Source organism: Calonectris borealis, chromosome 1 (assembly GCF_964195595.1).
Source record: "Calonectris borealis chromosome 1, bCalBor7.hap1.2, whole genome shotgun sequence".
In the NCBI taxonomy this organism is placed as follows: domain Eukaryota; kingdom Metazoa; phylum Chordata; class Aves; order Procellariiformes; family Procellariidae; genus Calonectris; species Calonectris borealis.
In genome coordinates this window covers 60,949,227-60,971,746 of record NC_134312.1, presented here as the reverse complement: position 1 = coordinate 60,971,746, position 22,520 = coordinate 60,949,227, and the positions used below count along the sequence as shown (strand labels likewise).

The 22,520-nt window shown below is 41.9% G+C and overlaps 1 protein-coding gene across 1 annotated transcript in view; it reads left to right on the top strand.

Annotated features, from left to right (window-relative positions):
* Positions 1 to 22,520, top strand: part of RFX4 (regulatory factor X4) — a 97,136-nt gene that overhangs the window by 8,671 nt on the left and 65,945 nt on the right. The window contains exons 2-3 of the mRNA XM_075161660.1: positions 11,339 to 11,425; positions 19,747 to 19,807. Coding sequence (XP_075017761.1) covers positions 11,339 to 11,425; positions 19,747 to 19,807 — 148 coding nt within the window. The remainder of the gene's footprint in view (positions 1 to 11,338; positions 11,426 to 19,746; positions 19,808 to 22,520) is intronic.

Here is a 22,520-nt window from a genome sequence, read left to right as displayed (position 1 = left end):
TACATCGGATAGAGGGAACGGGCTTCTTTTCAGACCCTCACCCACCCGTCAGCTCCAGGTCTGTGTATGTCAGACCTGGCTGAGCAGTGGGATTTGCTGGCTAACATGCTTGGCACCCCAGGGTCGGCAGAGGAGGAGCCATGCCCGGTGCTGTGTGTGAGACGGAGATCCCGTCGGGGACAGACGTGGCACGAGAGCCAGACCAGGAATCCTCACGCTGAGCACGACAGGTTTGCAACGCGCACCTCGTGTGCATAAAAGGCTGCTGCCTCTGGGCCTCTCGGGGTCAAGGGTAGGATGAGCTATATTTTAGGTATCAAGGAAAATTTGGCTTTATGAGAGGCTGTGTGCAAATGGCACATTTGCTAAATGGCGTGTTGTGTTTGCACGCCAGCCTGTGGCCCAGCTGGGCCTCGTGGGTGCTCGCTGTGTGACACTGTAACACACTAACTCAGAGGAGGAGCGCTTAAGAGACCTCCGAGGTCCCCAGCAGAACAAGGCAGCTGCCGGGTGAGATTTACTCCGTGCCCTGTGCAGGCTGAGAGCTGGGACCCCCGGCAGGGTGCTTTGCTCCTCTGCAAACTGCGCCCTGTTCTTCCTTCCTCCCGAGCGGTGGCAATAACAGATCCTGCTGGTCGGATTGACAGGCTAGCACAGGTTTCCCAACGTTGGAGCTCACATTCCTCTCTTAAACGCAGAGTCACGGGGACAATACTGGTGCGGGGGCCCCTCTAATGCAAACATTTTTTTTTTTTTTAACTGAGTTGTGGTAGGGGCAGCAAATGGCCTCCATTGTAATGAGGTGGGGAGAACTGGGGAGGACTGCATTTACAGAGCAGTTTAATCACATGGATGGAGCAGCGTGTTCACCTCTCCTCCTTGCTGGGTCATTTCCACTTTGAGCTCTGCAAACAGACCGTCTATTGAGCAGTTAGTATTCAGTGCTGAATATTCAATACTAGACTCTTGTTTTGGTGAGTCTTAGGCAAAAAAAGAAGGAGGAAAGAAGACTTCTCTTTTTTCTCATGTTCCCTCCCTGAGTTTGCTTTGCATATTGTTCAGAGGAGACGGGAGTCTTCTCAGAAAAGCCAGGCTCCCGGTTTTAAAAGCACTGGTCTAGTTTCATAGTACTTTCTAAGGGGAGGGAAGAGACAGTGTGGAAGGGACTAAATTCATACAAGGTTTGTGAATCTGTAAGTCCAGACACATCAGGACTGGGTGAAGACTTTCCGACAACCACATTTAGGCTGTAAACTTAATAGCATGAAATGCTTACTCTGTATACGCAGATTAATTCTGAGAGGTACCAATCTTTGTAGGAGTACGTTAAGATGATTTATTAATGACCTCTCTGCTAGTTTCGGTATGCAGATATTCTCTGGGTGCATGTTGAGAGCTGAAAAATTTGTTTCTGTCTAACTAGTGCCATATTTGCTCACAGAAACAGTTGTGAGTAATGTAATGGTTGCATCCTTTGACAGTAGTGAGCAATTGCTAGGTTTGGAATAGATGTGCATAAAGTGAGGAAAAGTGGCCACCATTTGAATAAATACAGTATCTCTTTCCTTTGATTCACACTCTTCTTCAGTCAAGTGATTGTCTCTTTCTTACTGCTATGATTGCATCGTGACACCTGACTTTTCTTTGCACATACGTGTCTGTCTGTCTTTTTCTCTTGTTCTTTCAGTCTGCCTGACTGGATGCTGTTTCTGATGAGAAGTATTTACTGTAGTACTATTCCTTCAGGAACTGACTTCTTTTCTTCCGATTTAAAAAAAAAATCTCCTTTCTATAGTTACTCTTTCCTCCTATACTTTATTTTTGACCATGCCCTTTTCTTTGTCATTCATTCTTCCGTTTCCTTTCCTCTCCTTTTTCACCTCCTTTCCAACAACCAGCCTTCTCCCTCTTCTCTCGCCTCCCCGAGCCCCACAGCCAGCGTTTCTTGCATGTCCCACCCATCTCACATCTTTTTGTTTTGTCATCTTTGTGGGCCTGTCTTACTGATGTACTACCATTTCTGTGCCAAATTGGCTTTTCTGCTGGATCCATCGGCTCCTGAGGCAGAGGGAAGCATTTCGTGGGTACTTGATGCAAATCCTGTTTCTTGTTGAGTCACAGACTTCCTATTCAGCCAAATGGCTCCAGCCTTGTGCACTGGTGCAGCGGAGCTGAATTAAGGATTGAGGACTCCATGTCTTCTCATGCACACTGGTGAGCTGAGGGACCATGGTAGGAGCCGGGAATGTTTAACCCAAGAGCTAGTGAGCGGAGACTGCTGTAGGGTAGGAGTATAAGAGATGTTGTGACAGGTACCCAGAAGTGAAAGCCCTCCTCTTATGAGCTCTTTAGTGTGCCTCACATTAATTCTATAGCATAAGAAGTTAATGAAATCTGGGGCAAAAAGGGCATCAAGAGACTGTCCTTTATTCTGGGAGAGAATAGGACTGGCAATAATCAAGGGGCTTGTTTGCATTTTCTTGGAAGGAAACATTGCGGATAAATCAGAGGCAATGATAGCATTTACATTGGTTCATGCAGCAGACCCTAAGAACTGAAGATCTATAACACATTATGTTATAGAAGCATGAGGGTATGCTTTGCTGTATGCAGAGTGGTGCTTGGAAAGCACGTGGTATGTGTGATTATCCTACTGATGAAAAGGCTGGCTGCATGTTGCACCCATGTAAGTTAAGTGCCCTGGGAGAGCTGAATTGGTCAGATACTGGTGTCGCTAGCTTAAATGTGTCTGGATGAAAGTGAGGAAATGTCACTGCACTGAAATTGGACCAGGTGAGGTTCTCTTCCCTGTTAAATGAGGAACGGCCTTGATGCGGCAAAAACCAAGTGGCTATTTACTGGTCTGGTGAAACCTACTTTTCAAAATAAAATGATAGATAGCATCTGTGTGTGTCTGTGGGAGGGAAATGGCTACTCCAATTAACATGCATACTGAGTTGGAAATGTGATAACAATATGATATGTGATTCCAGAGAAGGGAATGGATAGGATTTTGAAGTCCTGTCTGATCCAGGTTGGAGGCTGCCGTAAATGCTAGAATCAATATGCAGAAGAATGTTATATTCTAGGTGTTGTACCCCGAATGTGCCTGATCTACATTTGGGATGCAGCTTCTTAATGAGGAATATTGTTGACAGAGTACTTCAATGAAAGTATCACATTTAGATGAACTTCTGCACAGTACACAGAATAACAAGAAAGCAACATCTCATAAATTCCAGTTTTCCTACCCAAGTATTTTAGGCAAGTTAAAAGACAATGAACTATGGTGCTTTTTATCAGTTTAAACACAGCATGCAATTTTTTTAATATACCTTATCAAATGGGTTGACAGAAAATCAGTACTAGGAGCAAAGACCTGGCCAAAAAAATGAAAGAGCTCTCATAGATTCAAGGGAGTCATTCTTTGCATTCTCATGATATCATGGTGAATTTCACGATGCTTCACCAGAATCACGAGTCAAAGAAAAAGGACAAAAACATTCCTGCCAACATCTAGTAAGTGCCCTGGACCAATGTCCACTAACCCTGAAATAGTTCCAAGAGAACTGTATGCCAAGAATCGAGAACAAAAGAAAGGACTGCAACAAGAGTGCCCGACATTTTGCCCTGTTGGAAACGAAATAAAAAGTTAGATTAGCAAACAAAGCACCAAGGTGTCTGGCAGCTTGTCAGGGTAGCAGCTCTACCATCTGCACCAAGGCCATGTGTCGCTGTCATCCCTGAGGAGCAGGTCTCTTGGAAGAACAGAAGATGGCTATGCAGGACCAAGGAGGACACTGGCATGATTTCCTGTGGAGCTTGAACATGTTCGTGACAGCTCGCACGCACTGACTGAAGGATATGTGCCTTGCCAGCCGATGGCACTGAATGAGGCAGCGAGGAGCAAAACCAGGCTCTGTGTGGCAGGTCCACCTCGATGGTCAAAGAGGAGCTGTTTGTGAACAAGGAGTGTCTGCGATGGAGCGATCCAAGGGAACAGCAGTTGGACAATGGCCCTGACACGGTGTCTCACAAACCTTTCATTTGACAGCAGAGAGGAGGGACATTACATTACCTATGAAAGCCTAAATCTTAGAAAATTCCCGTGTGTGTGATTAGCTGTCCCTAATAGCTTGTTCTGCTTGATTTTAGTTGATTTTGGTAAGTTTAACACCCTCCATGGGAGCCAGTGGCTGCCAAGCCCTGTCATGTTACAGGCACATGGTGGTTCATAATATTGTGGAGAGGCCAAGCTAGGAGATCTTCTTCAGGTCTTGGTTTTACAGTAGATTGAGGTTTCAGAGAAAAGGTGATTTTTGTTTGCTTTCTTTCAAACAGTGTGGTTCTTGAAAAGCTTTGAATGTGCTGCTGTAACCAGCCCTGGCAGCACTCCAGCAGCGTTACACTCCTCAGGTGGCGGAGGTACCTATAACCAGCAGTGCTGTGCTGCAAGGTGTGTGGGACATTCAGAACATGAATCCTCTGCTGCTAGTCAGAGCAGGTGTGATGTGCAGCAGGTACTAGAGCAGGCTTTTAACAGTTTGCGGGTCAGACTTCAGGTTTATCTCTTAATCGTTACCCCTAAGAGAAAGGGATAGTCTCTTTTGCCTTTAAGGGGCTGTTTTAAACTAGTGATTTGTCTTCTAGGTTGATATGACTAATTGAACCAAGACGTTGAAGTGTTACAAGGTGTAGTTTTCACTTGCAGCAGAGAAAATATTAGATGTACTGGCTCATATTTTGCTTTAGTTTCATTCACATGGCTGTTAGTTTTGCAGCACACTAACGGGTAGTCAAAGCAGACAGACTGTTCAGGCATTATGAATTTAACAGCTGTAGAGGTTAGAAGTTCCCTGTCCACAGCAATGGTGCCACACAGACAGCACGAACAGAGGGTTTGTTGGGTGGTGGCATCTCTCAGACCATGTTCAGCAAGACAAGCTCTGCAGAGAAAAGCCTCAATGGATCATGCAGACCTCAGCATTTATTCTGACACAGACAACAGAAAAAGCTGTCAGGGCAGTGATGGTTTACCTAAAAAAGAAAAGATATGGAATATCATCCCATCAATGCCACTGAACATTTTTGTGATCGATATGATATCTGGTTAGTACCATGGGCTAGCAAACTAGAAAGGGGAGGTTTCATGACCTTTGGTCAGCCTCCTGAACTTTTGAGGTACTGCTTTTACCTGCTAAATCTGCTGTTTGCAACCACTTTCTCTTGGCCTAACAGATCAGATGATTAGCTAGGCAGTATTGCTGGCCAGCTCGGTACTGAGACACTTGGCAGAGATGCTGCGGGAAGAGATGAGTAACTCTTCCCTCTGAGAACGACGAACAAATAACTCAGAGGGGTGCTAAGACTCTGTATGCATGACAGGAGTTCCTCCTTTGTCACAGGAACTGTAAAATTAAGTCTGTCATCACTTCTGAGTATTCATTTTTCCAACAGGTCCTCTTGTGAATCCCCTAAAATTTGGTGGTCCCTTGATATTCGCATTATCTACATTTTATATGCCTTTGCTTACAGTTATTTTCTACTTTTTTCTACATTTGCCTTGAGAAACTGGGGAAAAAATGACAACAGCAGCCGAGAATAAAAATAAGGAATTGGACTATTGCAGCTGTGCCATCCAGGTTGGTACATGGCTCAGGTAGTAGTCTGGGTCCTGGCAAATCTCTAATTCTTATTCCAGAGGTAGCTCTATGTCAGTGACAAGCAAACTTCTGTGGAAGAAATGCTGGTCCCTGCGCAGAGCACTAGGTAATTGTCATCCTTGTTGGCAAACTGCTTTAAAATTTGGAGTATGGGAGCCAATCTAGACCTGAAGGTGTATGAGAGAGATATCTGTGCAACTGCTAGGGCTATGGTGAAATAAGCCTATGGTGATTGTGCAGACTCTTGTCTGTGATTACCAGTGGCTATGAGGATTCTCATCTCGTACAATTTCAGTAAAAAATAGCAATTCACAATTACGCCAGTGATACGACCACAGGATACGATCAGAGGATACGGCATAACTGGGGAAAACCGGTGCAGTTAGTACCACTGTAGGGTAATGAGGTGAGGCAAAGTGCAGCTCAGATTGCACCAAAATGCACCACAGAGTTTCATTCCGCCCGTAAAATCTCTTGATCTCCGTTCAGGACACACACACACGCCCACAGGGCTGCAGCCAGTGGCTCTGGGTACGCTCACCTCCCAGCTGTGCGGCACAGCCCCTCCAGCTGCTTTTGCTGTCCTGCTTGGGTGCCGAGCAGGACATGGTGGCTCTCAAAGGCCAGAAGAGGCTGTGATTACAGATTGTGCTAACACTGCACCAGCTCTTAACCCTCCTGGCAGGACAGCAGCTGCAGAAGCCAGTGCCGGCTGCGATCAGGCCCACCTCCTCTTCCCCGCCGCAGAGCGGAGCCCAGGTGGCTCTCACACTGCTCTCGCTATGGCCATGCACATGTGGGAGCAATGAATGCTTTCTTTTCTGGGCTGCAAATATGCTAAGCCAATAACCATTATACAAACAAGACAGAGTAATTATCTCATTAAATGTGCTGGCAGTATGCAGGCACCTCTGCTGTATTCTCTCACCTCAAATGAGGCTCTGTAGGGAGAAGCCTTTCAAAGGTGTCTTCCAGGAGCAAACCCTTCCTTCTGAAGGAGATAATGTGTCAAAATAATTTGTCAAAGATATATTTAAAAAACAGTTCACGCTCCTCTTTCTGATAGTTCATGAAAGCTCCTGCTCCTGAGCAGCTCCCATGTGTTTGCCTCTATTTTGGGGGGCCCTAGGCCTGCCTTCCCAGCTCAGTGTTTGAAGCACCATACAAATAAAAATACGCTTGTTGGTGTGAAGAGAAGAGCCATGGTGGGGACAAGGGAAAGTCATGCAGGCCTCTGTTCTGGCAACTCTTAAACACAAGCTCAGTTTAAACTTCTGTTGTTAGAAGTGTGATGGACACATTTAATGGAATACTCTCATGCTTGAGGTTCAGTGGATGTGTCAGTCTTAGCAGGATTAGGACCAAAAAGAGAAGAGGCGAAATGAGGGCCAGAAGTAGTTCCACAGTTCTTTTTAATCCATCTTTCAGCATTTCATTTGGAACAATTTATATTTTTTGTTGATGTCATAAGTTATTCTTATGTCAGAAAATTGACACTGGAAAAATTATTGTAATTTGAATAATTGTTTCCTTTCCCTCATGCTGGAATCCTGCGGAAGATACAATGTATTTGTATTTAGTGGTATACAAAATTATATAACAAAAATTATGAGGCTGAGGAACATAGTTGTGCACTTCATTATAATTTACTTTTGATCCTTGCAAAACTAAATACTTTAGTATTTAAAGGTGCATCTTCAAAACACCATTAAATACACCTTAGTTCATTCTTTGCTAATAAGATTGTAATAGCTTCTGTATCGTGTCACAGTACAGAGTTATCAGCATGTGACTACAGTACATTTTTCTACTAGGTATGAATTTATTTATTTTGCCTGGATGTTTTTTGGCTAGTGCTGATCCTTGCTCAAACCACTGTGCTGGTACAACTGAGGGTACAGTATGCTGGGGCTCAGGGTGGGAAGGAGTCCTAGGGAGCAGGGAGGGGAAATGCCTTAAGACTCGATACACTGAAAACGTAGTGAGTAAAAATACACCTTGTATGAGTCAGGATGTATTCTCTCTTGCTCTCACAAGCACTTCCGACTAGAAATTTGGGGTTTTTTACATGTTGTGTTAACGATTCATCATTATTATCAGGTCTGACATGCACTTCTGCTTAATCATCACCTGAACCCTCCATTACTCTCTAACTGTTCCTCATGTGAAATCCTGCTTATGAGAAGTGCAATAATTTAGACTTTAACCATATAAAACCTTCCATACCGTGTGACTCAATGCCTGTCTAGAACAGCAGTGTAGTGTGATTGGTATCAGCCCTGGGAGCAAGTGATGAGACCTCAGACTAGGGACACCAAGGGTTAGCCATGAGTCTCTTCCTCCGGCTCTGCAGCCGGACTGCCCGAGACAGACACCAGCGCAGCCGGGTTGTACTCCTGCGTGTCCTGAGGACAAGAGCATTCGATGTGTACAAGGCTCTACCCAGTATTAACTCTGAAAGAACTTATAAAAATCAGACTTATTTTTGACTTTTTTTTTCTTGGTCTGCCTCTTTCTCTTTTTTTTTTTTTTTTTTTATTTTAGGCAGGTGCTATCATATCTGGGACCTGTGGGCTCCTGAAGGGAATATTTTCAATTTCAGCAAAACTGCAGTTGTTTTTTCTTTTAATGCCTGAAGGTATTCTTATTAATTTTGGGAGTTAAAAGCTTTGTAAAAACTTTTTTTCTTTATACAAACAGTAAAAAATATCTACTTATTAATTCTTATTTATTTATACTTACATCACTCAGTTTATGAGATAATAGTCTTTAAATAGCTAGTTGGTTTTGTCGCATTTTGTCATCTGCCAAATAATTTGACAAATTTGCCATAAACTCCCTGACATTTTTGCTCAAAAGAGTTAGTTTTCTTCATTCTTTGCTGCCAGACAGGTCATGTATCTTTTCAGGCTTGAAGAATTTCTATCCACTATTTAAATGCAAGGCCACAAAGACAAAGCCAGACTCGGGCAGCGGCAAGCTGAACTGGGGTGATTCAGGACCAAAGGAGTTGCAGCACATAATTAAACAGTAACTGCGCCCTACTCCAGAGGCTTTATATCTTGCAGTGTAAACTGCATGCTTTACCAGTGAAAAAGGGCTGTATACGCAGTTATTGGAGACAGAACGTGAACAAGGATGGTGAAAATTGTTATCAAGTGACACTTTAAAAGTTTTTTTCCTACTACTTAGGCAGGGAACGTGACTAAAGATGGCTGCTGCCAGTTCCCTGCTGCCGAGGGAAGAGGATGCATCCCAGCTTCCCAGCTCTCGGTGCCGGGAGGAAAAGAAAGGGCAGAGCTGGGCATCGGTCTCTCCTTGGCGCTAATGGCAGCCGCCTTTGCTTTTACTCCCTGCAGCTGGGCTCAGAGCCAAGGGAATTATATACAGCCATGGCTGTGTGCTGAAAGGAGGAGGAGGAGGAAGGGTAATCTTTCTCAAGGCTTCTTGCACCTCTCCCTGATGTTGTCCTCAGCAGCAAGTTTCTCTTCACCTCATAGTGATCTGTGAGGATCCAAGCTCCTGCCCCCCGGCTCGCAGTACTGAAACGGGAAAGGAGAGATGCTATTAGCTCAGTTTTAGGGCAGTAAAAGAAATTTGGCACAAAGCAGCCATCTCGTCGTATTGGCCTTTAGACAGGGAGGTGATACACCCCCAGCCGACGCAGCTGAGCAGCATGAGAAGGGAAAGCCTCGACGTTAGAGTCGCCACAGGCTTGTGTGTTGGTAAGTGAGCAGGAGCTGATTAGGCAGCACAGGTCTCGCTGGCAAGTTTTAAGTTGCGGTGTCAGCAACCTTAAAGTGATTTTTATACAAGGCTGTGTTGAATTTGATGGGAGAAGAAATATCTTGAAAAATCTATTGACAACAAGAGTTATTTTTGTTGATTTTCAGAGGAGTACCTCAAAGGAGCAGGCTACAGGGAAGAAGCAGCATGGTCATGAGGCTCCATGGGCACAGGGCAGTTTGATGGTGAATGAGGAAGATGCACGTGGGGACATGCTTGTACCGATGAAGGCAGCACCGCAGTGTGGTGTTTACTACGGGCAAATAGGCAGAGGGAAGGGAATGGCCTGGAGCTGCCACAACCTCTCTTACGCTGCCTGAAAACCAGAGGCGCACAAAGCAACCGTACCTGGAGTCTCGTGGCAGGGCCTGGAAATCAGCTCCGAAGGGGTCTCAGCAGACCTTTCTGAAGTCCTACGCTGATGCCGTTGCTCTTTTGTTTGTGTGGCAGTGCAGAGCGTGTGTACAGAGGAATATATACCAGTTTGTGCAACTCTCTGGGTTTAAAAAGCATTTTTTCTGCAGGATGTGTTTGGCCATGACTATTTGTATATATATTTATTGGTGCCTAGTGCTGAAATGAAATCATACCAACTTTTACCTTCTATAAACCAAACGGGCAGCTTTCCCAAGACACTGGGCTTCTGCTCTCCCTTCAAACCTGCTGCTGTGATGGGCTTTCTCTGGCTGACAGACTGCTGCCTGCACTGTGCTGGTAGCCCGATGTGTCTGGGGGGTGGCTTATGGAAAGGAATCTGCAGCCATTTCCGTGTCTTTGAAGGTGTTTCTGGCTCTGGCAGTTTGCTGACAGCGAGGCCTGTTTCCCCTTATTTCTTGCGCATCTCTTCGCTCAGTGGGGTTGTTTCCTGTCTTAACTTGCGGGGTTACCTTGTAGCCTTCCCACCTACCTCTTCTTTTTCTTGCTTTGACCACAGGGAGCTCTGTGAGCATAAGTTCACTTCTGCCCACGTGCATGCCCTTGAAAAATAATCTTATGAGGGAGGTCAGTTTATTGTAGCAATATCCAGGGACTCCAGGCAAACTCAAGGACTCGTGTTTCATACTTTGTCCAAGGAAACACATAGGAAGGTGCAACTTTTGCCCTGAAGACCTGTAACAGTAAATTCTGCTGAGCCTGGTGCATCCTCTAAAGTCATTGGGGATGGATGTTATAGCTTCCGGAAAGAGGAACAGCAGGGTCAAATCAATGTGATGCTGTACCTCATCTGACTGGCAGGAATAAATTGGAAGTGAGAAAGAGGGAGGGCAGGAGTGGTTGAGTACCCATCGTGGAGCGACGAAGGTTCGAGGAGCTCAGTGGCTGCTGGCTTGCTACGTTGGACACGTACCAGCGTGGAAAAGATCTCGGTAGGACCTGGGACTCCACCAGGGTGAATGGGGTCGTAGGACTGGGCTTCAGAGAGCACAGTTTGAGCCCCGCTGTAACAAAAATTCACATGAATGATTGATTTTACGCACATGAACAGTTCTTTCAAAACTGGTGGAAATACTCAAGTACATACGTCTTTGCCAGACTAAGACTTAGAAATTAATGCAATTTATGAGTTTCAGTTGCCCACATGGGATGATTTTTTTTTTAATGTATCATGTGATGGGGAGGGGAGAGGAGCTTGGTTATGTGCATGGAAGCCTTTCAGCGTCTGTCATTTAAAAACAAACAAACAAAAAATGAAACTAAAAAGCAACAGCTAAGTTTGAAAGCAAGAAAGGATTTTCTTGCTAAATAACCTCAGACTGAGCATGTTTTAACAGAAATGCTACAGAACACCATCTGTTGAAAACCCGTGCTTTATTTAGTTTTATATGTTGGAAGTTTATTTTTTTATGCAAAGACAAACACAAAAAAAGAGCATCTTTGTTCTTTTGCAGAGAGTTGGATTGAACGATGTCTCAATGAAAGTGAAAACAAACGTTATTCCAGTCACACCTCTCTGGGGAATGTTTCTAATGATGAAAGTAAGTAACTTGTCATTCATTTAAAATGAGTGTGAACGTGTCCAAGTGCTAATTTCCTGCTATATGTTGCTACACCTTGGTGATATTTTTAGGACTCTGTGGTTTGAAGAGTCAAGTGAAAACACTTGACACACATCCAATAGTTTTATTAATTTTTTTTTTCTGGAATATTTGCTATTTTGCATTATTTAAAAGGAACTAATACTATCTATTTGTTAAAACAACCAGAAGAATTTGTGTCACTGAATAAAAGTTGGATGACCTCTAAAATGTGCTGTTAGTATTAGCTCATGAGTAAAACCATCTGTTTTGCTTTTTACTGGTGAACACCACGCAGTTGAAATAATACAAGAAGAATTGTGCTGTTTTTCAATACTACTATATCAAATCACACATATAAAATCTTTATTTTAAGAATTAAACAATCATCAGATTAAAAAAAAATCACATATTAAATCATGATATTGCTTCCTTTTTAGTACTAGAGAGGGAACAATTGTAAATCTAACTGATTTTAAATTAGCTATTTTTTCTTATCTCTTCTAGTTATGGTAATTTTAGATCTTGATTTTTAACAACAGCAGGTAATTAAAAAGACCCCAAAATACCTTAAAATAACCTGATTGTTTCTTTTTAAAATTGTAAGTTTTTTTAGTTTACCAGTTAGTTTTCCCTGTTTATGCAATTTCTATTCTACTTAATCTGCCTAAAGCAAAATACCCTTCACGTTCATTTTCCTCTCTGTATTTCATATGTTAGTTCATGTTACAGGATATTAATGCAGACTGAATTCTTTAATTCAGAAAGACTCACATTTTTATAATATTCAAGCACGTAAGTTAGAAAATGTATTTTTAATCACTTCTGAATTGCTGAATGTCTCTTTTACATTTTTTGCATTTTAAGAGAACTACTTTATTTTGATGTCACAGTAAAATTACATGCCTTATTGCACAGTGTTTTAGTGGATCACAGAATTTGCTATATTGAGGCCCTACTCTTATTTGTCAAGGGTTCCCTTTTGAGGCAATATCTCTTCTGAAGGACAAAGGAGGTGTTAGAAACATGGTATTTATTCACGACTCCCAAGCTAAGGACAGTGGCTAAGAATCTTTAAAGACAGACAATAAAACTTGGACAGGTTTGGGTTTTTGGTTTTTAAAAATTAAGGAATTAGAAATTAGTTTCTCTTTAAAGATAAAATTGTAGTGAATTGTAGTGAAGAACAAAAAGCATCTGCTTTTTAATTTGCATTTTACGAGAACCTGTGAGACTTACGAAATTCATTTCACTCTGATGCTACTGAGAAAGTGATGGAAAATCTGTGGGGAATGAGATGTGACTTCAGACTCTTAATAGGTTCAGAATTCAGGATTCAAGCCTACTGACTTTAGTGAGCTTTTCCTTAGACTCACAGTTCAAGACAGTATTGTCAAGGTAATTATTTAGCACCACTAGCTATATTAAAAAAAAAAATTATAATGTCATAGTTATGTCTCTTTCTATGTTCTGTTCTAGATCTGTTACCCTAAATAGGTTGTAGCAAAACTAGCAATAGTTTGTTATATGTGCTTTCACTTTAAATGCAAGTATGAGAAAACTTCCACATACCTAGGGACAGTAAGAAGTGGACCTGTGTGGTTTAGCAAGAGCAGATATTTTGGACAATGGCATTGAGAAGATAGATAGGATGGTTGTTCGTTCTGTTTTCTGGTACTGGAATATAGGGGCAAGCGATGATAATGAAAGGCGGCAAATTTAGAACTGATACAACAAATATATAAATGAATTTATCCCACAATTTGTGTGCAGAAGACATTGTCACAGTATATAACGGAAATCCAAATGAGAGTGAGAGTTAATTTTATCTAGCTTCCTTCTTAATAGCCAGTTCTTCGAGATGCTTCCTTTGCACTGATACCAGCATTTCTGCAGTGCAGATAAGAGAATTAATCCACCTGAAAACTCATCCTTGTTTTTGGAGATGAGGGGGAGGGGAGAGGGTGAAGAGGAAGAAGTAGGAAAGAAAAATAAGCCACTTGCCCAGCAGCAAGAAGACCAATAATCTGTGAAATCCAGAACAAACTAGAAGTTTCACCTTAGAAATCATTGTATTATGTGCTCCTTTCCAGCCTTTGAGTTCTTCTTAACATTTCTCTAACAGTGCCCACACACCAACCAAGAAATTTCCAAACCATTGTGTCACTCTTTGTCCAGCCTCTGTCATACATTTACAAACAGCAGGAGGCAAAATGTTTTGAGAAAACCTATGTAACCCTATTTGAATTCTTCAGAACGATGGTCAAATTGCTGTTGTCAATGGAGCTCCAGTTTTCATCTGCAGCCAAAAGAAGGCATCATCCATCTTTCTCTTGACTACTTAGGTTTTTGTCTCTAAATACATTAGGTAGCTGTTGGCTGGACTCTACCAGAGAAAACGTGGCTTTGGTGTTGTGTTTTTTTTTTTGTTGGCCTTGTATCCAGTGAAGACTATGAGAATTTGCGCTGTGAACTGATAATGTTGTTACTCAGTATCATGCTTGCTCTTGTGACTGTCTTTTCCTGTATGTTTTTAGAGTTCATAGGGTTTTAGGACAAGAATAATAGTTTTGCTGGTCTCCTTTTCTATAGCTGAAGTATGCTACAGAACCATACTTCAGGACACAGGCCGCAGGGGTCCTTTGCAATCTTCTATTCTCATCCAGACACCTCCAGGCCCCTTGAACCTGCATTACATTGTGAAGGGAAGCAATGACTCACAGCTGTGGCTTCCCATGGGCTCGCTGCTTCTTGGGGCGCTTCTTACCCTCTTGGAACTTTTTATGACCTCTCCCAAAACACAGCTTTTACACTCTAATATAAAAATTCTAGGTAAATTTTATTTCAGTTTCCAGGTTTTTAAACATTTTTCCTTCCACCATTCCACACTCTACATGTTAGTCAAAAAGATCCACAGGAAAAGGGAATGGTACAACCTCATATCTAATAACTAAAAAAACCCCACTTCATTTTCTGTGTACTTCGCATTGAGCCAGATTCTCCAAATTGAAATAGGGGTCTGGAAGAATACAATTCAAGGATTATGAAAGTTTCAACTTCAGTTCCCTGGGGAAGGAGTCATGACACTACATGATGAAGTGGAACGGCTGTTTGTCCAAATTTTTTTGCATATTTAGAAATGTGAATGTGTAGACAGCTCATATGAGAGAAAAGATTCGAACCACTTTTTGCACTTCAAAAGCAGTGTTCAAAATCCGTGTTCAAACTGGCTGAAACAGAAGGTTTATCCAATAGTTTCTTTTTTTGTTTGAACTAAACCACTTATTCTAGCATTGAAAAAAATATTTGAAAAAGAGCTACTTGATTTCATTGAAATTTTCCTTGGGGAAAATTCTTTCTTTTTCAATCGTACCTACTCAATTAGAACTATGCTCCCATGTTTCTCAGAGTGTTTTAAATAATCCCACTATTTTGAAAGCATGGAATATGTGCTAATGAGCCTGAATCTTATTTATGGCTATGTGTAAGTAAGACAAGGCAATTTCTTGCTATCACTTAATTTTAGCTAAGGGCAAATCACTTTTGAGAACAGTCAGAACCTGGACTGCAGGGGCTACAGTGGAAGAGGCTATTCCTCTGAAAGGTGTGGAGCTACCTGAACTAAGGGAAGGATTTTATCCATATAAAGCTACTAATAACATATTAGCTGCTCAGAGGTTCTCTGAGACACACAGAGGCAGCACTGGAAAGTACAGGACTCTCTTCTTATGTCCACAGTGGAAAGCATAACTCTACTTTAGTTATGACAAACAGACTAACACCAACATTTTAGAAAAAGGTGTACTAATGCAGGGTCTTCACTTTGTGGATGTTCCACTTACTGTGTTTAAGGCAGCATGCTTAAAGAGGTGCTGAGCATAGCTCCTATTGTCTCCATGTCTTGCTCCAAGAAGCAAGAAATCCCTCAAGCTGTACCTAAAACCAGACAGCAGCGTTAGAGGATACTACTGAGAGTTCAGGTAAAGCCACAAACATATGCACGAAGTACAAATAGAACTCTACTCTGGTGGCTTTGAAACAGAATTTTGAAAGGAGAAAGACGGAGCTGTTAGCAAAGAAACTTCCATACCGTTTGGGAACAAAAAGATTCTCTGATATCTCTGGGAGCCAAGAAATATTATTTTTCTAGTACATTGATGATTCCAGTTTTGAATATCTTTGAAGGCCTCTTCTGTGCTGAGAGTTTTACTTGCAACTGTCTAAGATATTACCTGCTTTCAGCTTGGGATGAGTAGCAGGTTTCCCACCTAACCAGGTACTTTGAAGATACCTTTCCTTGGAATGCTGGTCGTCCTCCTACTGGCAGTGGAGTGAACTCCAGTAGTTAGAGCTGCTCCTAGCAAATGTTCCTCCCTGAGGTGCTGTGCAGCTGCCATATGCGTGAACACCTGCAGCTATGCATCAGGAGCAGGGTTTTTCCTCATGACTGGAAATCTTTTTGCATTTGTCACAGAAGAATTGTCAGCTCTGTTCTTTGACAGTGCCTTGAAGCAAGACTTCTTTTCAGTGTCTTTATTTCCTTTCTTTACAAAATAGATTGGATTTTAAAAGTATTGAATTTTAAAAGGTATGGGTTCATTTTAATCTACAGTATTGTTCTGAAGGGGACTGATAAAATGACAGGCCAAAAAGTAAGGGAAAACAGCATTCCTTACCTCTTTCATGCTGTACAAACAGATCTGGGATCAGACCTGAGTTAAGAGTTGCACAAAACTTTCCCTGCTCAATAGGGAAGCCATTAAGGGCCCTGTACCAACTAAAATATAAGGAATAGGGATATTTATTATTTTCTGCTAGTCAATTATCTGATGAGATCATATTGTTAAACTATACAAGGTAGAATAAAGTGCTTGTATATGTAATACTGAAAGTTTGTATTTCTAGGTCCCCTTCATTCCTATATCATGTAAAATTTTTTTCCATCTACTTAATAAAAAACTGAAAGTTTTCTGAAAATAAATACTTTAGCCAACACCTGGCTAAAATGAGAAACATTTTGGCTGACAGCTGGTCCATTGGCAAAAAAAACAAAAAAAAAGTTCTATTTTCTTGTACAGAGACTTGATTTTGTGGGAAACAAGCACTAACTCTGTGAAAAATGTGGTTTTGTTGAAAATTCAATTGTTGAATGGGTAATATGTTTTTGGAAAAGGGTGCTTAAAGCATTTTTTTTTAAATAAGTTTGAAGTTTGTCATTCTCCTTCTTGGTTTTAAGGGACAGTTAAGGGATCTTCAGATGCTGAAGAGTCTTGAAAAAGGATCCCCAGGAAGCAGACATACCTGAGGAGGGAGATTTAAATTGCAGTTTATGATCTTATTGTTAGCTTGTGTTGTTAAAACAAATCGTTGCATGGGAGGAGCTGGGTATGGTTGGCTTTAGCGTGTCAGAGGGCAGGTTAGGTAAGGCACCTGCTCACAGGTGCTCACTCTTAATGTGAGTGAAAAACATTTGGGGGAGGGATGGAAGGGATGTAAAGACTCTAATATTGTATAATTTAGATATTGGCTTGATGTCTGACAGAGTGCCACATACCCATGGGAAAATTAAGTCTAGTTAGCACAGGTGAAAGCCGTCTAATAACAGATCTTTGAATACTAGCCCCCTTAAATCAAGAAAGATAATCAAAAGTTTTATTCCAGGGAGCCGGGAGTAGTACCTCTTGGTTTCACAGGCAGAGGTTTAGGATTTCTGCACCTTAGTTAGTCGAGGGGTTATTTAGATCAGTGGCTTTCAGCCTTTCCAATTTGCATCCCCCTAGCAATTTCCAACGAGGTAGAAACCAACTGTATACTGAACTTAAACCAGTGGATGGTAGGCTTTGACACTGACATGGAAAATACTGGTTAAGAAAATGGATGACTTTCACCTGGGAAGCAATAACCTGAATTTGAACAAGAAGACGGTGGGGCACAGGAGGAGGACTGGGCTCCCACGTGCTGCTGATACCTAAAGGCAGCAGCTTTGGTGGTTTTACCTCGCTGTGGCATCTCCCTCATTGCAACAGCAAGGGCCTGAATCCCTGCGGTCGGCAGAAAGGCGCTGCAGTGCCCTGTGCTGTGGGTCCCTGTTGGCGAGGCCGGCACACCCCCGTGACTGCCAGCCGTGATTTTCATCACTAAAGCAGGGGAAACTCCCCGCCCCAGCCAGCACTTTACTCCCTGCAACACCCTGCTGAGACGTACCGTTTATAACTAGTCCCCTTTCACTTTCACCTCAGGAACGGTTGGGAGGCCACCGGCTGCAGGGCACCCATGGGGCCGTGGCAGGCTAGGCCAGCCTGCTCGTGAGTGAAAGAAGCTGCAGCAGCCTCTGTGCCCCAAGCCCGAGGAGCTGCCATAACGCCTTCTCAGCCCTGCTGCCTATTTTTTCCCTGGCCGGGACGATGGGGAAGCCACAGCAGGACGCAGGACTGGACGGGGCTCTGGTCAGGCCGCCTGCCTCTTGCCCCTCCAGGACAACCACAGGGCCTTCCCTGCAGGGGCTCGCTCGCCCTCCCAGCAGGCGCTCTCCCACCTCCGAGCTGGGGTCCCTCATCCCGTCACCTGGAAAACTGCGAATCCCAGCCTAGAAAACTCTTCCCACCTCAGAGCAGGGCAGACATGGAGGTCCTCCTCCCCAGGGAAGGCCAGAGTCAGGTGTGCTCTTAGGGTGTCTGTGCTGTCAGTTAAGGGTAAGAAGGGCAAAACAGTTGGTGTTGTGAGAGGGGACGGCCCTGACTATTTTATCCACCCAGTGGTTTAAATCCGTGCTGCATGGCTCTGCCTCCCACTATGGAGAAGGCGTTTGTCCCACCACCGGTGAGGCCGGGGGCTGGGGGCTGTTGTTGAGCGTCAGCGGCCCGCGGCAGCCACGGCCGCTCAGCATTCAAGCCCTGTGTGCCGAAGGTTTGTTGCATGCCGACCGTTTGTTTAGGAAAAACAAATGAAAAACACAATTTAAAAGTGATTTGAAATGTGTATGTTGGTCCTACGGGCTGAATAAAAGCAGGCCCCTGAAAGGCAGGGAAGGAGTGTGCGGTCCAATAATTAGAGGCCTATTGTCATGCAGATGCAGAAGAGGGGCTGCTCGCAGTGTCTGCGGGTAACTGTAAATCTGGGTTTTCCTGACATTCAGGGGACCGGCCTCGCAGGCTAAAAGATGTTTGATTAACATAACCTATACGTAACGGAAGAAATACTGTGGCGCGAGGTCTGAAGGCAGCATTTTCCAAAGTGGGGTTTTATTTGAGTGCGCTGGTTCTTGGGACTGCACAAAAGGCCTCCCGATGAGGTCTGATGTTCAGAGGAGAGAGTCCGGCTCCCTTAAGATTCAGCATCCTAAAGGCTCACTTAAATAACTTCTAAAAGTTAATTGTATGAAGAAATGAAATTTGCAGCATGGTGTACAGACGCAGTGGTTTAGGTATCAAAGCTTTCATCAGGGACAAAGTTGTTAAAATATCAAACTGTGTTTGATACAATAGTGTTTTCCAAAGAATACCCTTCTGGAGATGCTGATTGTGCTTCACTCTCAGCTTTCACTTAGGAATGTTTTATATGCTTCACAAATCACAATTTAATAGGAATTATTCTAGACACTAATTTTTTTCAAAGAACTAACGCGAACTGGGAAAAAAACAGTATTTTAAACCAGTTTTGTTTTCATTCTCTTTTTCTTTATCCATCTTTTATTCAAATTTTTGAAAGTCAGCAAATCAGAGAGTTACCTTGGAGACAATTAATGAGGAATACTATCAGAAAAATTATCTGAAAATGAATGAAGTATATTATAGAATGTTTTTCATTTCAATTTTTCTTGTTCAGAATTAATCTTTGTAAATTTGTAAACATCTAGTATATATCATATGTTAGGATCACAACAGTGGATGAACCCCATTAGGTTAAATGCCTCATCTAATATAAAACTTGGGTAAGGCAACTGTTCCCTTAAAGCAGGTGAAAGTGTTTTTATGTTCTGACATCCTGCTAGAAGTCTAAGAGTTGCTTTTTTTTTTTCATATAAACTTATCTTTTCCAATCTCATTATTCCTATGCACCACCCTGCTCCTGCCATCAGTGATGTTTGCAAGCTTTATTGCCTTAAGCAGTATCTGCAGATGCTAGCTTAGGAAGCATCATTATTTACATTTCCACAATTTAGCAAATATTTTGGGAAAGCTTTGACACTTGAGAACATTTTTGATCAGATAATTCCTTACCAGTTTACAAGTGCCTGAGCAATTCCTACTGAAATTACATGGTATTTTTTTGTTTCTTAACAGATGAGGAAAAAGAAAATAATAGAGCATCGAAACCACACTCAACTCCAGCTACACTGCAATGGTAAGATGCCTTTTTAAAAAAAATCAAAAAAACCTCGTAGTGTTTTTTCTTATCCTTTTTCCAGCTGAAGTGAATAGAGGTCTTGGACATTTTATACAGTTCTAAAGATACTTTCACTGTATGTATTTAATCTGGTCATTAGCATCTTATACAGCATTTCTCAACAAATGTCTTACTTTTATGGGATTTGTTTGAAATAGGAAACCTCTGATACAATTTAGAAGATCTACTTGGCATATTTGTTTGCTACTTTGCCAGCTGGTGATTTGCGGTTTGTCACAGTTGTTATATTTATTACAAAAAGAAAACTAGTACTGATATTTTTTTTTTAAAGACTCACGTTTGTTTCAGTGTATGAAGAAGCCCACCTTTACTGACTGTTTTATTGAAATAAGATCTCTGTAATTTAACACAGAAGACAACAAAAGAAGAGAGAGGGTTTGAGGTTGATTCATTTGCCAGAATCGCCTTGCAAATTTAGTGAGGGGAAAAAAGGAAAGATAATTAGGAAGAGAGAAAGAGAGGCTAGGGAGAAGAAAGTTTGTGAGTCAGTCTACTGTGCTATGAAAAATGAACAAGGGCTGTTCACTGTGATTTACAGCAGTATTTTTGGCTGCATGTGCTGCATTGTTACATATACTTCTGACTTGTCTTTCTATAGGTTATCTCTTAGACTTTTGTTGACTTTTCCCTTAATTTAGGTTTTTAATTCTGGTTTAGCTTTCTTAATATTGTAAGTGATCAAGCATCTTTCAGGAGGCTCCTTGTATCTGGCAGAACAGAGCTCTGTTACAGAACAGCCTTGGAGCACGCTTATCTGAAAACCCATACTCCTTAGCTTGTTTCAAGTCTTTTAAAGAAAGGCCTTTATTTCACCTGTAAGTACTTCTCATAGTTTTCTGGATGAAAAGATAGATTACTGGCAAAAAACGTGGGTTTTAGCAAAATGTCAGAAAAAATATTTTTCTGCTTCTGTCAGTCTCTTGGGAGATCTAACTGAACAAACAGCAAAGAGTAATTCATTCAGTGAATTTTACTCTTTTTCTTTGCCTGTGAAATTCTGTGATTCTTTGAAATGTGCATAAAGAGGTTTATAGATTATTTCATCTATATTTGCTCTTTAAAGTTGATTAGTTAAATTTTAGATTTAAAAAAAACCCAAATCTGTGGGTTGATTTAGAATAGGTTGCTGCAAGTATTCAGTGTTCTGCCTTGAAGAAACTTGCAGATGCTTCCAGTGCAAATACTGAGATGCGCAAATATAAATAAAGGCATTTCGTTCTGAACTATTGCTTCTTTGTACCTATTTGTTTCACCAAAGTGCTGTTTTTCAGAAGTTCAAAAGTGAATAGAGAAGGGGAGCGACTACAGACAGAGAGAAAATTGTTAAAATAATAGTGAAATGTCATAAACGTATTTTATTATTTTCTATTATTCACCCAAACAACTTCAGCACAGTTCAAACAGGATAACAAAGAACTATCAAGCTAAAATAAAATAGCAGGCAGGGCTTACTGGTCCTAAATTAAGAACAATGTTTATTTTGCAGTAGAGTCAGTTAAGAGTCTTTTCCACAGGAGCAAATAACATAGTAGCCAAGAAGTCAGAGTTAATTAGAACATGCCAGTGATACTGTTCCCAACAGAAAACATGCAAATACTGTAAACAATCTTTTGCCAAATACTTTCAAGCTTCCTCAGTCATAAAGGTTAGTAAATCCCTAAACTCCCGGGATATTGAGCCCTGCTGGAATGCAGTGTGCACGCTAATGCTCATTCAGCAGTGTTTGCATAGAATCCTAGAATTTTGATTGTGAAAAGGCTGCTTACATCATATTCCCTTCCCCCCTGCTAGTGTACTGGCTTACTACCTGTCTGTTGTGTTATGTTTCTTACACATTTATGTAGGTCAGATATTCTCCCCTTTGAGTCTTTTGGAGCATCTGCAATTTCCTCCCTTCAATTTTCCACCCCAAAATACATGAGGGAACATAAAACAAAGAAGTTTTCAAGTTTAATTTCTTTAGCTAGTGTCAAACTAAATTATATGTTTGGCTCATTTATTAATAGACCTGTAGATAAAAGTTTCCCAGCTTAGTAGCCATACCATAGAACAGTTTTCTGGTGGTTTCCATATGGTTTTCAGCCTATGTACTGCAGCTTTGAATTGGTATTGCCTGGGGAAACTGTGCTACTGGGTTTGATATACACTAAATAAAATTACAAGCTCAAAAGTTGTGGTCAAAGTGCTAAAGTAGTAAGCTTGCTTTGTGTGAAGATGTCGAGTTTCCACTGTTCTGGAAAAACAGACACATTAGCATCAGGTTATTTGTACTAGCAATCCATGGACCCCCATGGGTCAGTAAACTATTGTGGTCAGCACTGTACAAATGCTGCTCTGAGCGCTTCCTGTAGATTTAGCTTTACATGTTTGACAGTTTTGCCTGCTTAGGCCTCAGACCAAGTTTTTGCACGGTGAAGAAAGGCAAAAGACTAAGTTTACCTGAATGTGCCCTGGGTAAGCATGTGTCCTACCCTCCCACCGGAATCTCTGGGCCAGATTCAAGTAATGGAAGTGGTGGGGTAAATTATTGACCAGATTTCAGAATAAAGTACCAAACTTGCCTTGTTCTGGCAAATGGAAGCACCACGATTGTCTGCAGAGTCTGGTTAAAGCTGGTCATGTTTTTAGTGTTAGATGCTACTATCATTTA